Below are 21,230 nucleotides of genomic sequence, written 5' to 3' on the forward strand. Positions count from 1 at the left end.
TCTCTTGAGACTGTTTTCACAATGTGCTAAAACATTGCCTCACGCAGTTCCTCACTATTTATTATGTAGTGACCCTAACATTACAGCACTCTCCCTGGGGAATATGTACTGTGAACAGTAATAAATAAAAGAATAAAATGTTTACGTAAATGTGTGAACAGTATAAGTGTGGTTTCCAGTAGCAAACATTTTTAATGTTGCAAAATGACATTTTTATGTGGATTATCAAACAACATTTACATGTACAAGTCATATTGTTTCCTGTAGGACTTTTTTTGATTTACTGATACTGAGATTTGTGAGTCTTTCGTCCCTTAAATGACCCTGTGAGTAAGAAAAATATATTACATCCACTACATTTCCTTAAATGTTGCAGTATATGTCTATAAATGAGATGACACTCTAAGAAGCAATAGTATAAAAACAAATCATGTTTAAAATAGTGTTTGTCTCAGCTAAAACTGTTACTACAACTTTAAATGTTTATTGTGAAGACAGCATTAAGAAACATATCAGATCTGGCAAGCTAATATTTCCCAACAGTATTACACATGTAATTTTCTACTGTTGGTTAACTGTTCATTCAATTTATATACTGTAGATAGAATTTATCAAGTTTATCCACAAGAGAAAATAAGGACCACTGAATGTGCTAGAGCAATGTGTAGCAATATTGGTAGAAACTGATCTGTTATCGGAGCCTCTGAACCTTGCAGGTGTATATGGTATCTATGCCAACAAGTAAACCACAGGGACATTTCATTGAAAACATATACCCGCCTCCACTAAACAGAAAAATACTTAAACACCACAATGTTTCTGAGTGCTTATATACATAAGAAGATGGTTTGTGTAGATGATGATTTTTACAATTAGAATAAAACTGCATACATTTTTTTAGAATTACAGTTGATCAAAACCCCATGTTAACTATTCCTTGTAAGAGAGAAAGAAATTTGACAGTTAAGACATACTCTCAGTTAAATCCACAGTCTTTATTTTAACTTAACATATCTTTTATTCAATATAAGTCTTTAATGCATAAAAATATAAAGCCTGCTACAGACTGAGCTTAACTTAAATCTACAGGAGAAAGAACTTTTAGAGCATCAATATCATTGCACATATCTTTATTCAGAAATTGCTATCGACTACAAATAATTACACTACTGTATATGTGATTTTGAGCTTTTAGGTAAAAGGTGTTGACAAACTATTTACTTTAGATTTTTAGGAGACTCTGAAAAATTCTTGATGACAAATGATAGCAGGATTTGTGATTTTTTTGTAGCTCAAAAGCTTGAAGATTCATTCACTATTTAGGTTTAACCTTTCAAAGACTTGTAATAGTATAAACATAGTGATTGAAAATGCTGCAGACACACACAGTTTCTTGCCAAGAAACATTGCCAGTTGTTAAAAAAAAATTACATCTTTTAGACAATGTGGGAAAGCACTGTGAAATGTTAGAGTATATAGTTAAAACACAGAATTTAAATCCAGTGATTTTAATGTCAAAATTGCACAATTCAATTGTACGTTCTGATTTACAATAATATATACAGTTTTGAAGTTTTGAGATCAGCCCAGAGAAGAGGGTTCAGGTACCTGTTGTTAAAGAATATCTTGCACTGAGATTCTGAAAGAACTAAACCATTTTATTCTTGATCAGAGAAGACTATGAGGGTAAAACATAAACCAGAGGGCATGATTGAAAAAGCATTTAAATGTTGAAGTGTATTTAAGCAGGATTACAGGAGACATGCAGTATGAAATATTTTTAACCCACATCTCTTTCTCCACCACTAAGTGAGAAAATGTATGCTAATATTGAAGTTAAACTGATGTCATGCCTGTGATAAGAATGTGGAATTACAACCAAGGGAACTGTTAATCCTTTTCATTAAGGTAGTGACCTTCGCCTGTACTGTAGATAGTGTCTGTTGTGAGTGTGTATTTTAATTTTCTACTGTTTTTCTTACTTCACTTTGCTGCAATAGGTCTAGAAAAAGAATTTCACGTGTCACTGTTACCAACACAAGACCAGCTGTTAACTGTGACTAAAATGAACCAAGGGCTACAACCATATGTTGTATAAGGTTTCCCTCAGGTTTTTCAACACTGTTTGTGAATTCTGAAAAATAGTTACATAGGCAAAAGATTTGATTAGACTTTATATAAAATCATACCTTGCACTTAACTTGCACTTAATATCCCACATTGTAAAGAGAAACAAGATAGATTGTATCTGACTGAGTTGATTTATTGCTTTTAACCACTTTTCTTTTCTATTGCCAAGGTGACTCAGGGTGTTACTTGCTCAATGAATGCAGAGATCCACAATGTACTAATAAGCATGGGCTGTAAGAATGCTGACTGCCTGACTGCTTAAACACATGCTTGGAAAATAGGGAGGTAACTTCAGTTCTTGAGGGCCACAGTTCTTCCTGTGTTCTACAACCTTTGAAAAACCTTTGTTAATAACCAATTCAGTTATGCTGCTGGCAGCTGAAGTGGCACTCTAACAAAGACTGGAGACATGCAGCACTGTCACCCACTGCTACCTTCCTGTTGTAAGACTGTCTAAAATTGTCCAGCAGCCATATCACCCTGTGACTCACAACTGGCAGCCCACTGAAGCTCAGTAGGTGTGAGCCTGGTCAGTACCTGGTCAGAGACCTTCTAGGAAAAACTAAGGTTGCTCCTGGAAGAGGTGTTAGTGGGGCCGGCAGGGGGCGCTCACCCTGTGGTCTATGTGGGTCCTAGTGCCCCAGTATAGTGATGGGGACACTATCTGTAAAAAGGCGCCGTCCTGACTCTCTGTGGTCATTAAAAATCCTATATACAGAACATCCTGAGATGGTAAATTAGACAGAATTATTACTTTTGCTTTATTATAAAATGTGTATACAGTGCATGATGATGATACTTTTATTAAATTCATGTGCTACAAAGAAAATGGTGGCATTTCTCATTTAAAACCAGCTGCTGTCCCTAGAAAAGTATTACTATACAGAGAGAGCTGCCCAGTTTGTTTATTTACTAGAAATACATGCTGCAAACAACTCAGTGTTTCTATAAATAATTCCTTCTCTTCTTTTTAGCGGTGAAAAACACCCACGTCATGCAAGACTGTAAATCGATTCTGAGAAATAATTTCTAGAGGAGCCGTCATGAATAAATCTAATCTGCAGACTACAAATTCCTGCTATCCGTCCTTCGGATGAGACGTAAAACCGAGGTCCTGACTCTCTGTGGTCATTAAAAATCCCAGGGCGTTTCTCGAAAAGAGTAGGGGTGTAACCCCGGCGTCCTGGCCAAATTCCCCATTGGCCCTTACCAATCATGGCCTCCTAATAATCCCCATCTATGAATTGGCTTCATTACTCTGTTCTCCTCCCCACTAATAGCTGATGTGTGGTGAGCATTCTGGCTGCTGTTGCATCATCCAGGTGGGGCTGCACACTGGTGGTGGTGGAGGAGGGTCCCCATTACCTGTAAAGCGTTTTGAGTGGAGTGTCCAGAAAAGCGCTATAGAAGTGTAAGTAATTATTATTATTATTAATATTATTATTAAAGTGGTTTAGTTATAGCATGATAGAAGGCATCCCAGTGTGCTCAACTACACCAAAGGTGGACAGCCTGGCACTGGAGGACTAAATGCTCTTGGGAATCCTATCAAGCACTCAAAATCAACAATCAAAAATACCATAATATTTTAGAATATTAAGTCTCTTTCTTGTTATGTAACCCACCTCATTGATATTGTATATGTATATAAACCTATCCCATTAGTACCTTCTACATCCAGAGACAATTCCCGCCTGGAATTTTCCACCCTTTAATATCTCTACAGCAGAACAGCAGAAGCTTGGTTCAGGTCTTAAGGCTCTAAATTGAAGCTAATCCCCTTGGCTTTGAGTGTGAACTGTCAAATTTCTTTTATCTCTTAATGTGTCCACATCCACTCAGTATTCAAAGATATGCAAAAAAAACCCAGCAGGCAAAACTTTTTTTTTGGTCTTCAAAGGTTAAAGTTTTCCAATTCTAGGCCTGCTTCTGGACTCACAATGTTTATAGGCCTTGTATTACTGTATGTGTCTACTAGCTTGGATAAAAAATTGGGACAACTTTATCAATTTGAAAAAAAAAATTTTTAAAGACTGCACTTGGAATTAATTTTGTGCCTCCCCCCTTAAAATGATAAAAGTTACTGGAAAGCCAAGAAAAATTAGAGAGAAAAAACTATTTGCTATATAAAGCCTCTAAGCACTTCTAGAGAGTCTTTTCTGCTTTCAGGTATTGAAAATAAAACTTTGGAGCGGCCTTCAGTTGTAAAACAATAACCACTGATAAGAATCTGAATGGTTACCCTTTCTGCGTCAATGATTGACAGCTGGGATCCAGGCAAATGGACTCTAAGGACTCAGAATGGCTGAAAACACAACGAATGACAGCGTTTTTCACCAATTAGACCAGCCTTTTTCCAGGCGGGCTCGTTCAAAATCCGCTTGCAAAAGCCAGTTCGTTTCAGTTTCCTCCAGGTTTATAATATAACATCACTTTATTAACCCTTTACAATTTCTTGCATTAGGAATTATCTTTTCGCATACCCCAGCTTGCTCTCCATGAGACACACAGACAGGAAGACAGCCTGGGGTCAGAGCGCAGGGTCTGCCATTGTACAGCCCCCCTGGAGCAGTTGGGGTTAAGGGTCTTGCTCAGGAGCCCAATGGAGTAGGATATTCATCTGCCAGCTGCGTAACCTTACGTTACGTTACATTAAATGATACAGTTTAAAGATTTAATATTCTGTTTTTAGATATTATTAAATGTATCTTGCTAGACAGGCAATGCCTATTTTATAGAATTGGATGTTAAGGCATTGTGTTTTTCATAAAACATTTGTACATACACTACCACAAAACATTACAACATTTTATGCATGTGCCTAGAGTTTCCACAGTATGTATACTGTGTGTGTATATATATTGTATATTGGTACTGTGTCTTTTGTTTTCCTTCAAGACCTAGGCTTTAAAACACTCCCTGGGGAATTCTGCAGGCAGGAATGCTCTACAGAATAGCAAACTGTATATCCATTGGGAACAGCCACTGTATATAGCAGAGGAAAAATATATTGAAAGCCAAAACAGCTTGATATTAGTTATATAATACATTAGTTATGCACAGTATCTAATTTATGTTGGATGACAAAATTTTTACACTTATCAATTTTGCAGAAACATGTCAGCAGATTTCCCCAAGGAGCAAAAGCTAAAACTGGAGTATATGCATAAAACATAACATCAATACACATTGTAAAGTGTATACTGTATACATGCATACAAAGACAGATACCAGGTAAGTTCATATGTCCATTATCCACCAAATGCACTTCACATGTGGGATGCTGATTTTCTTTTCTCCATTTTTTTTTATTGCACATCCATACACTTACTGTATCACTGCTTCACAAGGGTTTTGAAGCTCTACTTAATTAGGTTAATTTGTTTCTGATCCCACCCCTGAACTGGCACTTGGACCTTGTTGTCTATATTGTCCATATTATCTCTGCTGAGATTGGTTAACCCTGGAGATCCAGGCCATCCCTCAATTGTGTGATTTTATAGACTTCAGATGTGAATTTTGATCAAATTACTTATTTGGGTTGTTACATGAATGCGTAGATATGGTCTTGGATAGCTACATGATGTTGGTATTTTCTTTTAAAATGATCATTACACTACTCAATGGAACACATCACCCGTTTTAGTGACAAACAAAATGAAATTTTTCCAAACGTTAAAATGTGTAACAAGCTACCAAGCCACATTGTGGAAGTTGGTAACCTGGCGTCTTTAAAGAAATTAACTTCTATGTACCAAATACAGTAGGTTAGTTGGGCTGAAAGGTCTTATCTCATGGATTTCTTGAATTCTTAAGTTTTATAAAATCATAGTTAAGGGTGCGGGAGGCATGGTGATAGTGCTTAGCATTGCTTCCTCACCTTGCTGGTGCCCTGGATTCGGTTCCTGGGGAGCTATCTGCATGGAGTTGGCATGTTCTCATTGGGTTTTGCCTGGTTTCCTCCTACAGTGCAAATGCATACTAGTCAGCTAAGTTGCTTCTGTGAAAGTTGGCCCTGGTTTGAGTGTCTGTGTGTGTCCAGCAATGGGCTGACATCCTGTCCATAGTTTATCCTGCCCGTTGCTTGCCAGGATAGGCTCCAGCTTCCCTGTGAACCTGTATTGGATAAAGTGGATAGGATGTAGTTAAGGGTGAACTGTGGTTCCTCAGGAACAAGGGTGGCCACTCCCGATATATACCCAGCATAAGTACTACAGAAGCAAGTTGGCCTTTTGCATTTCCTTGGGAATATTCTAGCAGCAATTACCTTGCTAAAAGTATTCTACTAGGGTCGTCATGAAAACCTACGACAGATTAATCTTGGTCTGTGCAGCTGCCAAAGTAATGAATGCATCAATAAAAATGTGTAAGAGCCCAGTCAGAGTCTTAATACATTTAAGATTGATGTTATGCTTGTTTCTTAGCAAACCGCTTCAATTTTAAATTGTTTCAGAACAATGAATGCTAATGTTTCTTTTACTTTGAAATTGATTTTTTGTATATCGACTCTTCCTAATTTATATCACTCCTTAGGTTTAGGTTTTTGAATAACAGTTAAATTAGTTACGTCCTCCAAAAGTAGGGAGGATTAATAAGCACTTAAAAAGCAACAAATGCAATTCAAAAAGGCTTCAACATTGGAACAGAATTCAGCATTCATTTCAGGAGAACACATGGCAGAACAGGGTTTTGCTGGCTAGCAGAAAAAATAAACTACAGAAACAAAATGGAGGAAATACTGTGCTAGAAGATATGTATGAAAAAAGACTTGCGTCTTTATGTTGAGACATTTGTTAAGATGCAAAACAGGACAAACAATGAATGTATAGAAGGTTCAGAATGAATAGTTAAAATGTGGAATTAATGAGATGCTGTTTAACTGTATTTATAAGACCTTATTTACAATACTGTCTGCAAGTTTGATAGAAGCTAGAAGAAACAATCACTTTTTCTGCAATGTACTTTAAAACTTTTGCATTAAACATCAGAGGAAATGTACACTTGTTGGCTCTTATTAGTAATCTAATTACAAGTAACCTATAAATACTTCTATCTATAATATCATTCCTATACAATGATGTCAGATGCTAATGCTATGCACTATACGACAATGCATGTGTCCAGATTTGTATTTTTTGTTCTGTTAATACAATTAGATACACTAGTTAATCAATTAATCAGATAATGGCACTTATGTGAGTGATGTAAATTATAAAAATGATTAAATGATTGAGGAATGTGTTCAGTATTATAAATATGTAATGATAAAGTAATGCTTAAAAGATAATTTGAAAAGCAATAGGATGACTCATTTTAATGTAAAATACTATATATATAAACCCTTGAAAAATAACAGAAACCAGGACTAATAGTTCCAAATACTGGAACATTAAATGTGTGAGCGCAATCATATTTGGTGAGAAATATATCTATTGTCTAGTACACCCAAGTAAAGTAATGCATAATCCTTGGATGACTGCTATAAGCTTGATTTAAATGGGAAGTGAAAATTCCTTGCACCAAACTTAAATAGAAATGGTTATACTAGTGGCTAAACTAATATCCTTTCCCGAAAAGAGAATTTTGACATTGGGTGGACTTGAATTCCATGTAGCACAGTACAGCGCTGCAGAGTCTTTCTTTCACCATATTTGTCATTGACAGGCAACCTTCTGTCCGTGGAACCTTGCTTAAAAATGTAGGTGCAAGCTCATTTTGTACTGTGGCTTCGAGATGACATTCCATTCTATGTCTAGTGTGAACAGCTCTTCGAGCTATCTGTTGAAAAGGCCGAGCAGTGTACAGATGAATGCTTCTTCTACATAATTACTTGTGCAAAAGACAAGAGCCTGGGATGTTGAAATCTAGAGGGTGACATTAGCTCAGGCAATGGAATGGTCCTTAATTATACTCTGTGGTATCCAAGCTCTTGACTTACAAACATCTTACAATCTTGCTTGGTTACACTGAGTATTTTTAAATTCAAGTGCAACACAGCTGGGCTGGAAGGAAACTTTTGTTTGTTAAAATTGCCAATATTATTCTCAACTCCACAGTGCACTCTTGTGTTATTCAAAATTAGTTAAATGTAATTGGACTTGGATTTCTGGTCCCTATATATAGTAAAGATAATTTTATTTCTTAACGGGAGGTGTATTGATTTGAAAGGGCAGTGTGAAAAATATTTTAAATGAATCTCAATGGAAGTATGATTACTTTAACTTATTGCTATTTCCAATATTACATACTAATCATTCCCACTGATAGGACCATTGTTAAAATGATTAATTGCCATATTCATTTTTATTTTGAAACATATGTTTTTAATGTTTCCTGTTGTATTCTCATTATTTTTCCTTGTTGCATTACCGTTTGGAATAAATGTCTCAGAAAAATAACTACTGAAAAGATCAAAGTACGCGCAAGCTGTTTCAACTGCAGAGAAATATATATATATATGGAAAAGGATTTAACACATCTGGAACATAAATGACAGTTCAGCCACAAGCTAGACAGGGACCAGCTGGTAAAGTGTAGATAGTATAAGCTCAAAGTAAAAATCTTAAAAAATCAAGTGATACACTTGGACTTCTCACAACTAGTATATTTATTGACGGCCTCCATCCAAGGCATTGTATTATTTTCACCCAAATGTCACATTTATAAATAGTTCAAAATGTTTTTTTACTGATAATGCTCAAAACAAGAAAATTACATACATTTCAGCAATACATTTTTGCAAGTATCCATCCAAAGACATAAGAAAATACTATTAGAAGAACCTGTAACTTGTGACTCAGTGCTCTTTTTCTGCATACAGACATCTTATGAGAATGAGACCCTTTCTCCCATATAAGTGTGTGTATATATATATGTTCTTTCTTTGCTGTGCAGTACTGTATGATTTTATCTGAAACCCCATGCTTAATGAGAAAGGTATACATTTAAGATGTTTTCCCATCCCTTTTGGGAAATGGTATGTAAACACTTTTTTTAATACCAATTGTTTCTGAAATTTTTCACAGAAAATACTTTGCAGAAACTACTTGTCTTTCTTTGCTGCAGGATGCTGAAAGACTCATTTTGCTGCAGCAGGAGAGTTTTTGTCAATAACCAGGTTTACCTTACACTCAGTTTTGTTACAGTGAATTGTCTGAAGCGTGGAAACCTTTTTAGTTTAGCTTTAATTTCAGAAAGCAGTAAAACCTGACAGGTTATTTAGTTCGAAGTGTGCAGTTCAGAGATTTGAAGGTCTGAAACCTAACCCCATTTTGTCTAGGTTAATTTGAAAAGGACTATTGTTTTATAAAAAAAACATACACATCTACAGTATCTTTGCATTAAGAATGAAACATTTGTATATCAATATATAAAAAGGTTGGAAAATAAACAATGCAATAAATTAGCAATTTGCCTGCGCTTACTATCCGCATCGCGAAGCCAGTTTTCCCAATTGATAATATGGTTTACTAAAGTTCCAACTGAAAGAGGCAGGACAGGGTCACTTCAGATGTTTTTTTCATTTAGCTGTTTAATGCTTGGTAAAATACCGAAGATTGGTATGTGTAGTTCTCCTGAGTAGCTACAAAGAAGGAATATATAGATGTACATCAACATACATTTACAGTTTTTGTGATTTTGTTCATAACATCCCAGTTCATGTACAGTAAGGCAGTGTCCCAATTTTGCACTGCGTCCTAAACCCTTCCTCCAAGTCCGCACTTCAATGACGTTGTGCCAGTGTGGACTTCAAGTTAGTGAGAGTTCGAGGGGGCACCATTATTAAGAGCAATAAGGCACCCTTATGTGACTTACTGTATCACTCTTTCGTTAATTGGGTCAAGGTCAAAATGCTGCCTGTTGTTGATGCTTCATTCCCAAAGGCTGAGTGCAGCGGATACACTTCTTAAATTTCATTCTCTCGCAGTTGGGTACAAGTGATGTCATCTCATCTATTCCTGCACAGAAGTAGTGACACGTTGTGCTCATGTTGTTAAGGCTCGACTCAAAACAGGCGAAGTAAACTGAAGAAACCTTACAAATATTGCTCTCTTTATTCAAAGCTTTGTATTGCTAAATGTGTTTCATCTCGTCTGTTCCAATACAAAAATGACAGGAACAAAAATGATGAGGAACCCGTTCATTCAAAGCAAGCTAAATAAGAAATGTGGCCATACCTCATACCTTTTTCTGTTTTGTACTTTTAAATACTGTATGTGTACTGTTAAATACTCAGTGTACCAAATACACTGGAGGTAAACGAATATTCATCAGTCGAAGTTGGGTGATGTAATTAAAGCTTTTGTCAAAATGTTGTCCTAGAATACACACAGAACAAATATAAAATATTCTATTTTTTTTTTCATAAAATAGTACGCTTCTAAAAACTGTAAAGATTTCAGTTTTACTAACACGTGAATATTTTATTTTCCATGGAAACGTCTCTACGCTTTCCTAGGCTAGAACATGAATTGTTGCCATTCTGCAGGGAATTCGGGGTAGTTCCCTTCAGGACGCACTGGGGACGCTGCTGAGCACCCTTGGGAAACAGATCTAGAAATGGGGCACCCTGATCCCTTGCGGACTTAAGCGAGAACGCTCAAATGAAGGGTGCAAGACCAGTTATGTACATATTGGGACACGGTCTAACTCTGGTCCAATTGTGGGTACTTGAACATGCTAAGGAGCTCATTTCTCTGACTTCACAAATGCTGCACAGGGTGTCTGGACTTAGCTGCAACCTACAGGCAATGAATAAATGGTAAAAGTGAGTGGCTAAAGTTTTTTTTTTTTACCCTTGACTTTATTTGTGAAAGATTAGAACTACCCTTACTGAATTGCAGTGCAAATGTTTTCTAAATGTGCAATTCTGAAAGAATTGCAATCAATACATAATATAAAGTAAAATTCACTTATAGAATAGGTTGTAATGTATTAAGTACTAATAATTTATTGGATTTTATGTATACTTATGGTTTTTCAGTCCTGTGAATTTTTTATATAGTAAAGTGTGTCTTTACACTTGTTTAAATAATGAGGCTGCATAAAATTGAGACAGTTTTATTAGTTTGCATGAATACACTTTAGCCTTCATATTACTTTTCATAAAGAATCTATTTACTTTAGTCAAAAGCTGCAAACACATTTGAATAGGGACTAGTCAGTTTCACTCTTTGTAACATTAATGACAGTCATTCCCTACACTCATAAGTTGATAACCTACAGTAAGACACACTTTGATTTTTTCCATTCAGTTCAAACAAAATACCGCCCCCATTTTAATGTGTCCCTGCACTTGATACAGTATGGCTCTTTTGTAAACATTATAAGAGACATAGAGCACTTCTTTCACAGTTTGGTCTCCATTCAATGTAATGTCCCCTGAATTCCTCAACATATTTCTGTCCTGATTCACAGTGTGTGCCGATTCAAGCATCACAGGCGACAGGTTGTCCAAGAGTAAAGGAAACCTTGACATTCAACATTTTGTCAAAAAAAAATGTGCATTCTACTTAACATAACATAACTTGCATTCAAGTTATGGCAAAGCCACAGCAGAGAATTAAGCACTTTTTCACAAGGTACTTACTGATGATCAGCATAAAATATATGCTTTTGATGTGAGATTTATATCTAGTTGATTAAATGTTTTTCTTTTCAGTGTTTTTAGTTAGGGAATTTCATTCAAGAGTTTGTGGGGAACATTTTTGGACAGATGGCTGCTGTTGTATAGAAAGGGGTTAAACACCCCACAACAGACTGTTAAAAAAAAATTAATCAGATGTCAGTTCAATCAGAATAGTGTTAATGTTAAAAGGTCAAACCTGATACCAACTTTAAAATGTTTTGCATTTTTAATGTTAGTTTTCATAATGAAATTGATTTAAACCTTGATCTGCATTTTGTCTGCAAACGTTCTGCAATTTTGATATTGATCTAAGAAATGTGTCTAAGTATTACAATGTACTGTGCTGATTCATTCATCAGTACAATATGTCAATGAAATGGTGGATAATCAGAATAATGGGTACATATGGAATTACCAAAAAATAATTTAAATAACTGCAATCTGAAACAACCCAGCATTTGTTTTGATGTAGAGTTGGTAAATGGCTTTGGCAAAAAGTACTATATTTTTCAGGAAAAAGACTTATTAAGATTTTAAACCAAATAAAACAAATTAATGCATAAAATCTATGGCATCTGTCTGTTTCTATAGTTCTCAATTTTTACTTCATCTTGGAGGGAAGAGCTTAAACACATTATGATTTCACAGCAGACAGCACTGCACTAAAACAGGACAATGATTGGAGGGAAAAAACATACTGAAGCACAATTAAAAACTTTATAAATAACACTAAATATACACACCAATTAAAATTCAATATTGCACATTTAAAATGATGTCTAAATGTATGTACATATATCCCATGACACTGTATGGTATAAAGCGGTTTGGCAAATGACATGACATACATATACTGGATATGTACAGTCACATAGATCAAATAATGTAACGATATATTAAAAAGGCATATGCTGTTGTAGTATCTAGTTAACCAGGCTGTTTAATTTCAGGACTTAATGGATAAACTTTATATTCAGTCAAAAGCAGATTTTATGACCGTCTCTACAAATGTTCTCTCCACAGCAGAGAAAAAACAAATATTTGTAGAATGTTACAACATGATTAGGTATTTATTTGCCCAGTCTGCTGCTCAAACCCTACTGTTTAAATGCGTCATGCAAGAAATCAGGTACATTAAAAAGGCATTGCTTGTCTGTTTCTCTCTGAGAGTTTTGTTTGCCAAGAGCAAAGGAAATATATTTTCTACAACCTCATGAGAAAACAAGTGATTATCAGCAGAAAGCAGTTTGCTGGGCAGTTGTCATTCAATTACAGGAATATATGTACTTTTGTACTTGATTTTTAAATCTGTACTTTTTTTAAGCTTTTCTTAAAAGAAACCATGGATTTCTCTAAAAGTTGTATTGTCATTCATATGAAGTCATGGTTACAATTGTGCATTATTTTTAATGAGTTAGCATTACCATTTACTGAGTTACCAAGAATTTCTGAGGAATGATTAGTTGTGCTTTTTTAGGTCTTTAGTATTTGCTGGGCAGTTCACAAACGCAAAACCCAGGCAAGCCATACCAGCAGAAGATCTCCTTGAATGTCTTCCGCATCTCCTGACTGCGGAATGCATATATGAGTGGGTCAATCACCGAGTTGCACATTATCAGGATGAGGTACATGTTGAAATGAGACATGAAACAGACACAATAGGGGTTGCGGGGACAGGCGATCATGAGGATCAGATGGAGAAAGAATGGTGCCCAACAAACAACAAAAACACCAAGCAAGATGGTCAATGTAATTGCTCCTTTCATGTTTGCACCCTGGTGGATTGTGCCATTGCCTGGCAGGGCAGCAATTCTCTTCATGTGCAACCGCGCCAACATGAACATGTGCACATAGAGCGAGGCCATGAGTGCAAGCATGGTAAAAAACATGGTAATAAGGCAAATGATGACAGTAGTGCTTTCAGAATAAATGATGAAGAGAATTCCAGAGATGGTGCAGAATGCCCAGATTGTTGTGATGATCATCATGGCTCTCCTCACTGTCATGATGTTGTGGTAACGCAGGGCATAGAAGATTGTGATGTATCGATCAATCGCAATCGCCAGCAAACTACAGATGGAGGCCAGGAGAGAGCTGCAAATCATAGAGTCAAACACGTTGTCCATGTTTTTGATCAAATTGTCCTGGATGGTCAAGTGTCCGCTGGTGATAAGGGCCATCACAATGGTTTCCCATGCATTGGAGACGCTCACCAGCATGTCAGCCACCGCCAGGCTGCAGATGAAGAAGTACATTGGGGAGTGGAGGTTCTTGTTCTTTATGATTGCTGCAATAACCAGAATGTTCTCCAAAAGGCTTACAATTCCAAGGGTTAAAAACACCTCTGTGGAGATCAAAAGCTGCTCATAACATCCTGAAGAGGAGTCCTTTTCATTTGAGTCATTGTTGACAGTAAATGCACCTGAGCTGAAGTTCCTAGAATGATAGTTGTGTATCAGTCCGTGGTGGTGTGTAGTGTTCATCTTGTGGATAGTGAGCCCAGTGTTACTCAGACCATTTTCATTATGTATTCCCTTAAATCTGTGATGAGGATAGCATTCCTTACATATCCTGTGCACAACTGAGTTTTCTTAGAAATTGCATCTTGCACATTGAGCAACTCAGCAGTCTTACTGTATCCAGAAACATATATTTGGCAGCATTTCAAAGGGTAAAACACGAGTGTACTTACTGGATCATGGTGAAAACCTCCCACTTGCCAACTTTTAGCTCTTGGAAGCAGCTTCATATTTTCATGACATTTGTTAATTCACAGCTTCAGCCTTCTCTACACGTTTAATTCCTCAGCTGGTTTCACAGAGGGGGGAAAAAGGTAGCAAGCAAAGTAACATTTGAAGTGGTCGTTGTAATGTGCTAATCCTCCACCGTCAATGAAGCACACAGTAAGCGTACCATCCTTTGGCAGGCTAAAGCTACATCTAGCTGTTTTATAATAGTCTACATTGCACTGTCTGGTCTGCCTCCTCCCACTGCTTCTTTGTCAGCCAATAAAAATTCAAGTTGACAAAGGAGAAGAAAGCTGAAGCTGAAGCCTTTTTTGTATGGGGAGGGGGTCTAATACAGTAACTCATCTAAATTATGACAATTTTAAACTCCATTTTCTTACCTTTTCCTGTTGTTTTATTCTTTAAATGTGATTTTCTTCAAGTTTGTTTTACTAAGAGCTCCAGTTGTAAATTCTGCAGATTATTTTTTTAATCCTGAAAGTTAACTGCACTGTAATTTTATGAATCACATGTGTAGTTCACATGGTTTACAATTATGCAAAAAATAAATAGCTAAATTGTTAGATGCTTATGTTTTTAGGAATGCAACATTAACAATATGGGTTGTTTTAGTCAGTTTTAAAAAATCAATTTCCAAAAACACCAAGTTTTGAAATTTGTTCAATTTGAGTTTTCAATCCATATAATGTGGAAAAGGTGACTACTAAATACTATATATTTCCCTTAATTTCTTTAGCATAATATTAAACTTAAATAGATTACAAAAAGGAAAGTAAGAAGTGGTAGAGACTTTGATATAAACCTCTGTTCTCACACAACAAAACTGGATGAATAATTTCAAAACAATAAGCAATTATTGGATAAAGCAGACAGTGATGATTTTTCTCCAAAATGGAGTTTAGTTATTCAGCTAAATACAAATCTGTCATTTATATTTTTCCAATTTCTTTATAAAACAGAATTTCAAATGATTGAACAATGAATTCTTCAGAAAAGATGTAGAAATCTTATCTAACAGTGGAAACATTTGTACATATTGCTCATCTACCCCAAAAGAATGCACTGTTTTGGAAACACTTTCTAGATTGGTGCTATGTGAAAGGACTGCATTTGTCATAGTGTCATTGCCTTGCGTCTCCTTGTCTTACTCAAAACCGGTCTCTTCCAACACTTCTGTATCGATGGAGGGTAAACGGAGATCAAAAGTCTGCTGTTTCAGGTAGTGATGAATACAGCTCTGACTCAGCCAATAAAACAAAATGTTCAATTTTATTGAAGTAAATTAAATGCATCGTGCTGTTACCTCTGGGTAACTCCTCATCTCTAGAATCTACACACTTAGCAGTCCCTCAAACACTTAATGGTTAATCTCTCTCCTACCCAGAAGTTAAAGCATGAGCTCCCTACTGCCTTTTCTTGCAACACAGGCTTATCACTATTACTCAGTGATGCTGGATTTGACCACCTGGATGTACTGTACTATAAGGGTTTCACTCACAAAACAGATTTGATGGAATTTTACTCTGAGTGTGTGTAAAATGTTTTTTTTGCTTGCATTATATGCAGCTGATTTCCAAAAGCTCCAATAGTAATGTGGATATTTCAATAGCCACTTCACAAAACTGTAATATCTTAAGAATCTAGAGACAATTAACATCTAACAATTAAAATCACAGAAATTTCAAATCTCCAGAAAGAAACAAATGCAGAATCAGTATTGTATTACAGTTAAGCATTTACTCATTTGAAGACCATTCAGAAAGTTTTTGGTGATTGATTGTTGAAACTATAGCCTTGCCATCGTCAGCTGCAAAAAAGGGAGCAGCAAAACTTTATTAATCCAGATGTGAAAATGTCATACAACATCAATTAATGTGTTCAATAATATTTCTTCAGTTATTTTCTTCCAACCTAATTCTGCTAATTATCCTGAAAGCATCTTTATACTTTATACTATACTGAAATGATCCCCAGTGCGGTGTTGTATTATGAACCTTTATGTCTTATATGTAGTTTCCCTGAACATACAGTAAGAAAATATACAAATGGGAGAGGGATATTCTAGCTCTGGTTTTGTTTGGTTATATTAACAAATAATTGAGGATCTCATCAAATTTCCTGCAATAAACCTAGGTATTTGCTTTGATAACTTGCAGTGGAAAAATGTTAAATAGACTTGTAGATTCATTACAAAACAATTGCAAATATTACAAAATTCTGAAAATGCTTCTAAAGCTTTAAGCTGCATAGTATTTCTATATAAAGGATGCAGTGTAACTGCAAATATTGTAATGTTGCAAAAATACATTTGAATTAACTGAAAGGGGAATTTTCAGCTCGGGTTGTGCACATTCATTCAAGCCTTACAGTGTGTGCAGATATTAGACTTCGCAATGCCACATGAAAATGAATTTCACAATTACGTGGCACTATCTGTAAATAAGTGACAAGCTATCACGGACTAAGGCAGCTGTTCCAGTATCTTGGCTAGGTAGATCAAAAATAATTTGATTCTATTGCACATCTGGGGAACTGATGCCAGGTGTATCTGGTTCCTAATTGGAAACTTCCTCTAAAGAAGCTCTCCAGCGTAGAGATTATCCAACATAATTGGCCCACACAATCGGTTAACTTTTATTCAGGCCTTCTGAAACAGGCTGACAGGAAAGACAGTCACTCAAAGCCAATTCAGTGTAAAAAAACAAAATAGATAACCAAGTTCATTTTTTACAAAGTACTTTCAGACACTGACACAAAAGATCTCCAGTGTGGCCACTCACTAACACTGCAACAGATTTAGAAGTTCTTAAATATCTTTGGAATAAATAGGTGAAGATAAAACATAGATGGAATGTCATGCATAATTAAATAGTAGAGATCACAAAATCTTATTCTAATTTTATATATGCAACAATGTGGAAATGTATTAGAATACCTTAAAAGAATCTGCCTTTGTGAACCTTGTATACAAAAATTGATTTTAAATCAATTTCTTGCAGATTGGTTGACAGGTATGCTACAACTACAATGCTTAGCGAACAGATGGTAACTGTTTTGTAGTCAGCTTTAATACATTTTTCACAGGTGTAATTGTGACTAGCAAATTTATCATCATGTATAGTTAGTTTCATTTATGTACATTTATAAAGGCTCGTCATAAAATGTAAAGTTCTTCTAGTATATGCATAGCTTTTTTAAAGGTGTGCTGAGATCATGCACAATACTAAATGTGTGTGGGTATTTGTCAGGTGACTGCATATGGTTGTAATTTCATATCTACAGTACAGTAAATTTCATATCAATATGTAAAGATGCATCAGGAGGAAAAATCATCTAAAGATGCACTCCTTAGGTGGTAATACTGTATGAATTAGTAGTTAAGGTGGGTAGCTGCGTCAGCATGCGTAGGCTGCAAAGGAACAAGTAATAGGTTTATTCCATGCTGAAAAAAAGAAGAAAGAGCGGCCGTGGAGCCTGCTTCAGGTGTGAGAGAGACAGGGCAGTAGGCAAAGGTAAAGTAGCAGGAGAACAGAGGTTGGGAGGGAGGAGGAGTGAGAGGCGGGAGCAGGGGACAGAAAGAGAGGCCAATCAAGAGGTGTGAAGTCAGAATGGGTGCAGAGAGGTGTGAAATGAAACTTCCAATGAATGGAGAAAATACTGTATGTATTGTATATTCTTAACATGAGGTACTGTGTGTTTTCGAATGTAAGAATTTAGTTTTTGAAAGGTATTTTATCACTTAAAAACATCTAAGAGAAAACATATACAGAGAACTTTAAACCCTAAAAGATTACATTTGGTTTTGCGTGATACTGTTTCCAAGCTTGCACAAGGACTAATCTAGCTATATTAAACTTTCACCTACTCTGCAACAAATCTGTGGTTCTTTTCTTCCCAAGGCTATATAGCAGAAAGCAACTCCAGAGCTGAGAAATAAACTAAACTTACTAAACAGTGTGACAAGTTGGCAAGACAAACAACAAACCCTGAAAATTACATTTAGAATGTTTTCTTAATCAGAGTATGTAAACAGTAATTTCGAAAAGCAAACTTTCCATTTAGTTTGTGATAAAGGCAATATGGGAATCTAAATTTTGCACTGCTTTTTTTTTCTACCAGAAATCTGTAGGTGATTGTCGTAGTAGTATGCAGTTTTTTTTTAAATAAAGCAAACACTGCATGTTGCAGTTCCAGCAACTGGCCACCAGAGGGCCACCCAACCTCTAGTGCCTACTTCATCTGTACAGCAGAGGCGCAGAGCATGCAGATGGCAGTAGCCAATCCCTGCTTGCCAAGTGTCCCTACCTCACCACGCCTCCCCTCCCCAAACCTATTTAAACTGTACTTTGTTCAAGCTGTGTTGAATATTGTTTTCAACTCTGAGCTCTTGGTTGAGACTTTCTTAAATTCTTCCTGGACTCCTTGCCTGACTTTTGGATTTTGGCCTGTTTCCCGACCTTGGCTTTTGGATTGTGTTTCCCTTGCTTGATACTTAATTTGTCTTCTGGCTTTGGACTTTCGCTTGCATCTTGACACTGGCCTTGGATTTCCCTCCTTGACTGTTTTTGGCTTTTTGTGATATTGAAACCTGCACAGGGTCCATTCCTTGTTTTCTGAGCTGTGGACCAGCTTAATATTGCAGTAATCTATTTAATCTTTAGCTAAATGTTTCTTCACTTTATATAGCCATATCTCTTATTTGTGTATGTAATTTTATGGTTTGGAGTGTGTGGCTACTCTGGGTGTGCTTTCGTGCTCGCTGCTTTGTTTTTCCCCCAAAAAATGATCTTGCTTGGCTTGTTATTCAGTTATTAGTGTGATTAACTGACATTGAAAGAGTCACCTGATTGTGATTAACATCTAAAAAAAATATCGTTTCCCAATTTATCCAAACAAAAGATTTCACTTCTTAAATTGTACACTTAGAGTTAAATGTTAAACACTTGCTATCTACTGTGGTTATTTACTATTAAATGGTAATTGGCTCCTTTAGAAGTTTACAGTTTAATGTAATGCAATGTATTTACATGACAATGAAAAACAGAATATTGAATGAACCAATCATGCATTATGTATTAAACCCCAAGATGAGGCTGATTTGTTGCTGTTTGGATGATCTCTTTAAGCAGACTGTGATGACTTTGGTACAGATGCCTAGGGCTGTTTTGTTTTTTGATCTGGAAACACAAAACAATAACAAGCCAAAATAGAAGTTATGTGTTAAAACTAGATTGGGCTGATTTTATTTAATTACCAATGCATTCGAATTTACTTCATCTTCAAACTTAAGAAATCACTGATTTTAAAAAGAAATCCTGACCACATCCAGTAGAGAGACAAGTAACTGTAGCCCAAAACATCAAAGTGACTGATTTTGTTTAATCAGCAAAAATAAGAGCTCTGCCCCTCTTTAACCAGGACATTTTCGAACACATGGCCTATTTAAAACTGCTATAAAGTGCCAGTGCTTTTTTAGTCTTTTAATGACCAGTTCACTGTCTCTTCCATATATAATGTACTGGGTTTACAATGAAGAAACAATACATATGAATTGAAATTTTTCCTTGTGTAATGTTTTGGCAGCACCATGTGAAAAATTATAATCTTCCAACCTCTAATTCAAGTGTACTATACTGATGCTCAACAGACCACTTTATTAAACATTAAAGTAAATTAAAAATAAATCTGTACCAAGTGGGGAGGTTTTGGTGGGAAGGACCATCCACTACATTGTTGGGTGTCATCTCTGGGAAATTCTGAGTTTATGTACAGTAGGTGCGTAATAACTTTAAGCACCATTACTGTCAGGGAAACAAGCATATAATTTCTTCCAGATTTCTGGAACAAACTGGGTTACATACAGTAGGTGTGCTTAAATATATTTGCAGGGTTGTAAGGGTGTGGAGGAATTTTGGGGGAATGTTTTCATAGATGCGTTTATGGGTAAAATCTGCTATATCCATGCTTCATATGATTTATATATTTTGGTGTTTTGTGAAAACCTACAAGGAGAGGGAAAGGGACAGCTTCCTTTAGATTGACTAATTTGTATAGAAATACAGAATAGATCCATCTGCTGAGTGAGGGATCTAAGAGCTCCTTCAAAAAGAGCCATCTGTAGAATAAAAAACTTAAATGACCTGGGGCTTACTTAGAATGATCACCTACATATACAGTATTCTGTGTGCTCTCTCCAGGCACAGATCTCTTTGTGATGGAGCTGTGAATTTAAATGGGTTGCCAAGTTAACGATTCTTCACCTTCCGGTAACCTTTCCAATTTGAATGGTATTTTGTCTTTATATATCCTTCAATTCAATTACTTGCTACTCTGGATTTTCCAGTTTAGTTCTGTTCTTATTTAGAGAGGAATTTTTAGCGAAGAACCCAGTTTCTTCTATGTCCATTCTATCTCTGAATCCGCTTAAACAACTAAATTTTAAAAAGTAAAAACGGTAGCAGAAGCTTCACTGACAGGCTGCCATATTGGAATACTGGTCAAATGATCTCTCCTGCTGTGAAATGGACATTGTTACACCCTGCGTTACATAACTTTACACTAGGACTCTGGAACCTTGTGGAGTAAACATTCTAGTTTGTCATCCTGATATTATTCTTAGTATTTCTGAGCAACAAATTACTTTTCGTTCTTCACAACTGAATAAGGACCTCCAGACAAGCTGTCATGGGACACTTTTAAAATAACTTAAATTCTCCTTCTATTAA

At 36.0% G+C, this 21,230-nt stretch overlaps 1 protein-coding gene across 2 annotated transcripts; it reads right to left on the reverse strand.

Annotated features, from left to right (window-relative positions):
• Positions 1–8,719: 8,719 nt before the first annotated feature.
• mc4r (melanocortin 4 receptor) lies at positions 8,720–14,673 on the reverse strand. 2 transcript variants are annotated; one of them, XM_088643972.1, is made up of 2 exons: positions 14,451–14,673; positions 8,720–13,993 (listed from the first exon to the last, which is right to left on the reverse strand). In XM_088643972.1, the coding sequence occupies exons 1-2, from the start codon at positions 14,456–14,458 to the stop codon at positions 13,240–13,242; spliced, it is 762 nt and encodes a 253-aa protein (XP_088500098.1). In that variant the 5' UTR covers positions 14,459–14,673; the 3' UTR covers positions 8,720–13,239. The 2 variants fall into 2 exon arrangements, with proteins under 2 accessions (XP_088500098.1, XP_088500097.1); XM_088643971.1 differs by having other exon boundaries at positions 8,720–11,641; positions 11,709–14,673.
• Positions 14,674–21,230: the final 6,557 nt, after the last annotated feature.

The sequence above is a fragment of the Lepisosteus platostomus genome, chromosome 8 (assembly GCF_059453375.1).
Source record: "Lepisosteus platostomus isolate fLepPlt1 chromosome 8, fLepPlt1.hap1, whole genome shotgun sequence".
Classification (NCBI taxonomy): domain Eukaryota; kingdom Metazoa; phylum Chordata; class Actinopteri; order Semionotiformes; family Lepisosteidae; genus Lepisosteus; species Lepisosteus platostomus.